Genomic DNA, 8,645 nt, shown 5'->3' with positions numbered 1-8,645 from the left:
GCAATGGGAGGAACTCTTGGGATGCAAATGCTCTGCACTCTCTCATCTAGGCACAGGTTGTACTTATGTGTAAATAAACCATACAACCTAAAGACACCACAAGCTCTGGCGTGCCTCAGAGGTAACACAGACCCTGGTAATTGAGCCTGGTACCCCTGGAATCCCACACCGCTCAGATATGTGGGTGGCACATAAACTAACCCATCCCTCAACTGCTACCTCAAAACACACATTCACTCTTCAATTTTTGTTTTTATTTTATTTTATTTTTTCAGTTTTATAACACATTTAAAGATAAATGTAAAACCCCCACAAATCCTCCAAAACAGGATTCGACTTCCCGGCAATTCTGACACAATGAAATAAATACCAAGCCCTCCTTTCTCAGGAAGGAAGTATGGATTCATCCTTATTCATGGCTATCCTGTGCTCTCACACTGGACACAATACATGCACAGGAGGGCAGTATCATGCAGACACCCAAAGACCGGGGCACAGGCAGGATTGGACTGAGAAACGGCACTAGGGACTGGAGCAAGGCGCTCAACCTCTGCAGGAAAGGGGCAGCTGGGATCCCTGATGTATAGATTTCCCATACCACCCACCCTAACCTTAGCCACAGAGGGATATAGGAAGTCCTGGGAGATGGTTGGGGCTGGACCCACTACTACCTCACGTGGCATCAAATGGGGAGAGTGGAATACTATATATCCCAGACCTCAATAATTTGAAAAGGGGGAGGAATGTGAACAGTCAATTCACAAGCAACATAGCACACTTTTAAGTCAGGGTAATATGAACATCCCCACCCCCATTTGTCCCTTCCCCCCCCCTCCCACCCCATAATCCCCAGAGGGTATGACTTGAGGGGCACTGGCTGAATTGCAGGTCAGAAGAGACCACAAAACAGAACAGGCAGGAGTTGGAACTAATGGGAATGGAAGCAATCTCTGGGATTATATAGAAGTTCTCTCCTCCGTATCCTTGTGGCACTGTATGCCAGCTTGCGTCCTCTGCTGGGCAGAGCCCTCCCTCTCTCACTCTTCCCCCTGACCAACCATACCTAGTATTCTTGGCCCCTTTCTCTCACAACTGTGGCCTCTCACAGGCCCAGCCCTGGCACCAGCCACTGCGAGTCAGAAAATGCAGAGACTACCCCACAGCGGGCTCACTCCTCACTCTCCAACTTCAGGCTAACGCTGCGCGTCTTGGCTCGGGGCTGGGCGTTCCCTTGCCCCTCTCGCTCGGCCTGACTCTGCCCCCTCGAACGCAGCAGCTGGCTCTGCTTGCGCAGGAAGTCGACGGGAGCAGGGCAGCCGTAGCTGCCTTTGCCCAGCGTGGGCCTTGTCGTTCCCTTCGGCGAGTGGGCAAGAGATGATGCTTCCAGCTGTGCCAGGTGTGCCACGTAGCCGTCTGACAGGAACTGCAAGGAGAAAGGAGAATGCAGCTGACGCTTGCTCTGTTCTTCACCTCCCCTCCCTGAGGGAGCAACAAGCTCTGTAGGCCTCAGAGCCTGAGGAGCCCCCAGCCTGCAGCTGAGGCAATGCTTTTTGTGAAACAAAACTCCATACCTGGCACTGGCTTTGCAGTTTTTTCACAGCCCGGCCCACAATGTAGATTTGAGCTGGAGGAAGCCCTAGAGAACTGTAGACTGAGATATCCTTGGTGGATCCATAGCCAGCCACTATGGTCACCTCTGCCTGCAATAAATGGATGAAGACATCGGTGACTTCTCTCCCACATTTTTCTCCTGTGGTGCTCTTTCTGCTGCACTCAGAAGGACTGCAAGGTGTGTCAGAGCCACACACATGGGCCTCTCTCAGTTGTGCTGCAGCCCTTCCCACAATTATATCTGAACCCTTGGTGAATGCTTACGTACCTCCTGCTGAAGGCCCTGTAGAAAGGCAGCCTTCTGTCGAAGAGGGTCATGCGTGAGGCCATCACAGAAAGAGACGGCCCCATGGGGGAAGTTATGCTGGGTAAGCCAGGCCACCACACGGTGCTTCTGCATGTCTGGACGCCCCGTCACGTAGATGATCATGTAACCGGAGTCCTGCCAATGTCTAAAGGGGCAAAGAAGGATTATTTGTGGCAACTGGGTGGCTCATTCATTCATTCAGGGTGCCTTCTGGGGTGTAGGACTAATCTCGCTCTATTTTTTAAATGTCAAGTTAATAGTAGCCCTCTCCACTTCCCATGTTGTTTGCTGCATGAAGAAGTGATTTCCTTTTGTACAACAAGGTGGTTGTTAAGAGTGAAGTAGCACTCTGTACCAGATGCGTTTTGAGGGGATGCAGCCAATGTGATCTGCAGAAATATCTCCTTATAAACTCCTTCACCTATCAGACATCAACTCTAGTTTAGCCAAATGTGAGTATCAAAATAAAATCCAGTCATCCAACAAAACCTTCTTTCAATAAATCCACCTTGACAGCATTTTGGCACTGAGATATACAGATGTAGATATGACAATTTGGGGGCAGGGAGTAAAGTTGTTTCCATAATTGGTGCTTCAAGTTTTTATTAAATCTTGAAGAGTGAGGATTTTAAATTTATTTTACACATTGGGGGACATGAATGTTGGCAAGTTTGATTTTTTACTCTGCTGAGCATTCACATACCAGTCTCTGCAGCTCAAAATTCTTGATGAATTGTGATAAAGTGAATTTTGAAGAAATTTATAAATAAGTCCAACAGGAGACAGAGTTGTGGAGAGAATATCATCAACACCCACCCCCCACACACTTCAGAGTCAATAGGAAAGGGGGAAGTGACAACCAGGTCAGGGAAAGGTATGGAGTCCCCAAGAAGGGCTATTACCTACCTTACTACATCAACAGCACCAGCGCGCACCTTGGGGTCGCTGCCCATAATAGAGACACTGGCCGTGAAGGAGCCATCAATACTAAAAACAACACAAGGTGTGGACTTTGCTACCACAGTTAGGAAGCACTCGGCATAGGTGTGGTCACCCCTGTGGAGAGAAGCACAATGAAGGAAACCCACCAGCAAGTGCCCCTCCTCTCAGAATAGCCAGTGCATGGCCAGCACACTCAAAGACCCTACACAGGGACAGAGATAACTGACACCAGAAGGCTGGTGGGGCTTCTCCCTATAGCTTCAGAAAACTAATGAAGGGGCAGGTCAAGCAGTTCAACTATGGCAAATGAGACATCCTACCAATGTGAACCATGTATAAGGCCTCTGCCAGGAACAAATGGTGATCCACTTGGTCCCAGAGCCAGAATCTCTATTATTACTTTTAAATTGCTATACCGCCCTTCATCTAAGAATCACTGGGTGGTTGACAATATAAAGACACAAAAATACATAACATAGGAATAAACACACACACACACACACACACACACACACACACACACACCAGTTTAAAAGGCCATAGATGGTTTAATTAGCCAACGGCCTGGGACAAGAGGAATGTTTTTGCTTGTTGCCTAAATATATGTAATGAAGGCGCCAGACGGTCATGGCGGCTGCAATGGCAGAAAACAGCTCCTGAAGCCAGCCAGAGTAAACGGCTCTGTCTGGCTGACTCCCGGGCTGCCAGGACTGCTGCTGCCAGCACCGCCAGCGTAGAGGAATTGGGGGTGGCCGGTGAGTCTATCAGAGGAGCCAAAACATGAAGGCGCCAGACGACCCTCCCTGGGGAGAGCATTGCACAAGTGGGGAGCCACTGCAGAAAAGGCCTGTTCTCGTGTTGCCACCCTCTGGACCTCTCATTGAGGAGGCATGTGAAGAAGGGCCTCCGATGATGACCACAGGTTCCAGGTTGGTTTACATGGAGAGAGGCTGTCCTTGAGGTCTTGTGGTCATAAGCCAGGCTGGACTGAGGATAGGATTTCTGCTCAAAAAGGTCAACCACAGGACAGGGTTCACCACACACTCACCTCACTACCATTCGGACAGGGTACATGCCAATGCCCAGCATCTTCTCCTCAGGGAGGGTGTAGGAGAGTCTGCCACTGCCACTTGTCACCTCTGTGCCATAGTGCACCCATTTTCCTGACAGTGGCTGTGCCATGATGTAGATATCCACCTTCGGGAAGAGATCAAGGGGAGCAGCAATGTTCACTTCACTGCACAATCCTCTTACACTGCGTTACCTGTCCCCAAGCTCAGCTAATCTCTAAGGGTTGGTGAGTCATTACCTATTCTGAGTCTGAAGGGGGAGAGGCATGATTTCCCCCTTAATTCCTGACAGCAGGTGCTGTTCATATCCTTCATCCCACACACCCCATCTGAAAGTTCCCTGCTTCTTTTTGATTTAACACTAATTTTATCCCCATTTCCTTATAACTCCTCAGCCCCTGTGGGAAATATCCATGCCTTGCCTCCTCAAGACTCATTTGTGACATGGCCCATGGCCCTCATGTGGCCTATACTTGCTCCTCCTCCATAATTTCCACCCATATGGCTTGCTCCATTCTGGTCTGCTGCCCCCTACTGCTTTTACTGCTGATGTCTTCAGAATGCCCCCGAACCCCCATGTAGCTATGCTTTTTGTTACCTTCTCCCCAGTCAGAGTCACCACATCCAGCGGGCCATACATGAAGCGCCCGCTGAAGACCTGGGGTCGCCCCTCACACACAATGACATCACTGGCGCGGTGGTTTGCTGTCACATTCTGTAAACCAAAGGGGTAGAGCAGTTTTTACTAATTTCACCTCAGCAAAAGGGGACATTAAAACACAGGAATTGGATCTGGGCTAGAGAACAGGGCTGGCTAGAGAACACAGCAATTCTAACATGCACTCATGAGAGGAAATTTGGGGAGTTTACATTGCTTTTGTGGGGACAGGGAAATCTCACCATATGGTGGCTATCTGCTCCTATAAAACAAGGATGGAGAACCTGCAGCCCTCCAAATGTTGGGACTACAACTCCCATCATCCTTAGCCATTGGTTGTTCTAGCTGGGCCTGATGGGAGCTGCTTGGAGTTCAACAACATCTGGAGGGATACAGGTTCCCCACCCTGCTCTGCATGCATTCCTACATAGTGAATCAGAAATACAGCTGTGGGAACAGTGCCCTTTTCCCTGGTTGATGTGTTTTCTAGGCAACGTGGGAGTGCCTTTGTAGGAACCAGTAACAAAAAACCACAATTTTTTCTTGTGTTGAGGTTGCCATATTAAAAACAAAACCACCTTACACTGTACTTGACAGGAGAAGGCAGCAATCACCCTTCCTCTGTGAGGTGTTTTATTATTATTATTTAACACAATTTATATACCACTTGATTGCAGTAAAATATCTAAGTGGTTTACAAGAAATATTAAAATTATCAATAAAAAACGGTTAAAACAATTAAAAATGTTGAAGGCAGGATTCACCTAACCAGTGCCATCAGTGGAAACCCTACACGAGGATTTTGACTTCTACAATGCCTCTTCCCCCCTCACCCCTGTGTCGTCCCCCACAAATTGGCTCTGGGAGGGAGTTCAGAGAACGGCCAGAACAACACATGGAGGGAGGAAATGGGGATCGTTCCATCTGGTAAGCTGAAATGCTGGTCCAGATGGAACAATTGGAAGAGCACAATGTTGAATTACAACCAGTAAGGTAATTAAAATCAACAGTAAAATAAATTAAAGCACGTCAACATCTACAAGTCTGGATAGGCTTGCCTAAACAAAAACGTTTTAAGCAGTAACAAACATAAAAGAGTATTTGCTTCTTATTGAATGATCTTGTTCCCTGGAACAATTGTCAAACCTTCAAAATCATCACAATTGCTTGAGGGAAACTTCATTCAAATACCACCTACATTCATGTTCTGAATTATGCATCACAACCTGCTATTAGAGTTTTGCATTTAGCTCTGCAACCTACACAGCCCTGAGCTGCTGTACTTCCTCCAAGTGCTAGTACCCAAACCCATCTCAGCCCCACCCAGACAGGTGCCTACCCATTTCTCACTACACAGTCAGGGAGCAGCACCTGAACCTTTAAAAGGGCAGCAGCATATGTCTCCTAGACCTAGAGCAAAAAACGACGAGATGTCTCTTTGTTGTTCAAAGGCTTCATTAGCATCACCTGGCATGACAAGCCAGGCAGGTGTTTGTGAAAGCGGTTAAGTCCAGTCAAAGGTGACTATGGGGTGCGGCACTCATCTCGCTTTCAGGCCGAGGGAGCCGGATTTTGTCCACCGCTTTCCAGGTCATGTGGCCAGCATGGAACCCAGTGACAGAAGCCAGAGCACACGGAAACACTGTTTACCTTCCTGACGCGGTGGTACCTATTTATCTAATTGCACTGGTGTACTTTTGAACTGCTAGGTTGGCAGGAGCCAGGACAGAGCAACGGGAGCTCACCCCATCACAGGGATTTGAACCACCAACCTTCCAATCAGCAAGCCCAAGAAGCTCAGTAGTTTAGACCACAGCACCACCAGCACAAGCTAATAAAGTTGTCCTCCCCACCCTCAATTTTAAAGCAAGAAAACCTAAATCTTATGCTCCAAACGGATCTGGCAAAAAGATGTGTGTCTACATAAAATTGTGTGATTTCATTTGTGAATGAAAACGGCAACCATGTTTTTGGCAAGTGGCAGAGGAGGATAAAGGGCAAAGCAGGAAGAGAGACAACAGCTGTGATGATATGGTAGCATCCGTGAAGTTATCCTGAAGGCTATTAGCTGTGGAAGGAATAGGATCAGCTCATATTCCTTTCCCTGAAGACACAGTGCCCCAGCCCAAGCCAGAGTCCCGTTTCCCACTTGCATGTGTGAGTTAGAGGCAAGGTAGCCACTGTGGGGGACAGAGCTCCATACCCGGATCTTCACTTGGGTTCGTTTCCGCTGCCACTTTTCACGAGGAAATGCTGGGCTGTAGATGGAACTCTCCTCATTCTCTGTCACTTGGGGCTGCTCTGTCTCAATCACCTGCAAACACATAGGAACATCAGGGCCAGGCTTCAGGAGTGCCATTCACAGGCACCAACTCTGAGAGTTTCAGTCACAATCATAATATACAGACACTGGGCAGATTAAAGTGGACATTTTCATTGCTCCTTTTGTCTGTTATTTCCTTCCTAAATAGATTCAAAATGTGAACCTCTAGCTGCTTCGCACCAGAGCATACTAAGGGCACTTCCAAATGGCATCCTGACTGAGAAGTCTTCCTGATTAGTTTGAAGGAAGGTTATACACAGTGTTGGCTGAGCCTTCCCCTCCAATTTGCTTCCGGGGAGGGTAGGCTACACTGTGATACATTTTCCAGCACATTTTCCTGTCACCTTCCTTATTGCAAAAAGTCAGATGTTTGGGGAAGTGGGCTTGTTGCACAAGAGCTCCAAATCAGCACATCTGAAGGCAGCCCTGTTTAGGGAAGTTTTTAATATCTGAAGGACTATTGTATTTTAATATTTTGTTGGAAGCCGCCCAGAGTGCCTGGGAAAACCCAGCCAGATGGGTGGGTATAAATAATAAAGTGTTGTTGTTGTTGTTGTTGTTAACCTGAATTTGCTGGCATGTGACACGAAAATATCATTAGCCTAATTGTCCATCTAGTCCAGTGTTGTCCACTCTGGCTGGCAGCAGCTCTTCAGGGTCTCAGTCACAGGCCTTTCCCATTATTTGATCCCTTCTGCCTAGGAGATGACAGAGATCGAACCCAAGACCTTCTGCATGCGAAGCTTGTGCTCTACTGGTGAGCCACTCCTACAAACCCCTGTGTTGTTTTTGGTTTGGTTTCTCCAAACCAGGAGTCCATGCCTGCCCCTAGCACATGGGGGCTGTGCTCTGTTTTGCTCTGCATAACAAAACAAGCCTTTGCCCAGCACTGTTAGGATCTCCTTGCAAAGTGTTCAGCTGATCCAATATCTTGTTCCATAATCCACCCAGGTACCAAAACAAAAGAATCCTCCTCAAAATCCACATCCACTACAAAATTTACATCGCAAATTAACAATGCAAGGTAGCACTCACCTACCACCAAAGGTGCCTGTGCAAATTTTATCCACCCAAGTCTCTCTCCATTTCTACTCCCATGTCCCCTGCCTGGGTTAGGTTTCCTCCTATATGCCCCTCCCCTCTACTGCGCAAACCTATTTTTAGATGCCAGTTTCCCATTAGAGGAACAATTAGAGCCCACCACACCCTGTTCCCCTGTTCCACCTGCCCACAGCCCTGGTACCTGGCGCAGGATGAAAGCCGCCACATCAGCACTTTCCCAATAGCTGGCATGGAAAAGGTGAGGGAGGGTGATGGTGGGGAAGGCCGTCAATGCCTCGGGGCAATAGAGAGAGTAGTCAATGCGTTTAGCACCCCACCAACGATCCAGAACTAGACACGGAGGGAAGAGAAACTGTTGTTAGGATAGCCCCACTCGTCTCCTCACTTCAGCTGTGAACTACACTCATGCAGCTGCTTGTACTTTGTCTGCCCATTTCCTGTTACCTTTACTTCCTCCCCAACAAATAAACAAGTCCTACTCGTCACATTCTCTGAAGCCTCAAGTCAGTCAGACAATAATAACACTGGCATTGCTAGGGATATGGCAACATCTGCCTCATCAACCAGTCCTTCACAGCACAGCCCTGCCTGCCTATGCCTACGTTGATGGCCTCTCTGCTAGTTTCTGCTAGTGGGGAGTAGTGCTCTTGGGGTACGGGGGCCTGCGCCACA

General features: G+C 48.1%; 1 protein-coding gene across 4 annotated transcripts in view; it reads right to left on the bottom strand.

The window, feature by feature from the left end:
- Nucleotides 1–232: 232 nt before the first annotated feature.
- PITPNM1 (phosphatidylinositol transfer protein membrane associated 1) overlaps nucleotides 233–8,645 on the bottom strand; it is a 30,225-nt gene continuing 21,812 nt past the window's right edge. For all 4 annotated transcript variants that reach the window (XM_081882439.1, XM_081882438.1, XM_081882437.1 and 1 more), the window contains exons 17-24: nucleotides 8,155–8,303; nucleotides 6,792–6,902; nucleotides 4,529–4,645; nucleotides 3,909–4,057; nucleotides 2,825–2,974; nucleotides 1,880–2,063; nucleotides 1,572–1,700; nucleotides 233–1,423 (exon numbers count right to left, since the gene is read on the bottom strand). In XM_081882439.1, the coding sequence (XP_081738565.1) occupies nucleotides 1,169–1,423; nucleotides 1,572–1,700; nucleotides 1,880–2,063; nucleotides 2,825–2,974; nucleotides 3,909–4,057; nucleotides 4,529–4,645; nucleotides 6,792–6,902; nucleotides 8,155–8,303 (1,244 nt within the window). In that variant the 3' untranslated portion in view covers nucleotides 233–1,168. The remainder of the gene's footprint in view (nucleotides 1,424–1,571; nucleotides 1,701–1,879; nucleotides 2,064–2,824; nucleotides 2,975–3,908; nucleotides 4,058–4,528; nucleotides 4,646–6,791; nucleotides 6,903–8,154; nucleotides 8,304–8,645) is intronic.

This window comes from Podarcis melisellensis (genome assembly GCF_964234715.1).
Source record: "Podarcis melisellensis genome assembly, chromosome: 1".
NCBI classification, from domain to species: domain Eukaryota; kingdom Metazoa; phylum Chordata; class Lepidosauria; order Squamata; family Lacertidae; genus Podarcis; species Podarcis melisellensis.
Note: the sequence above shows the minus strand (reverse complement) of the source record. Positions and strands in the feature narration are given on the sequence as shown.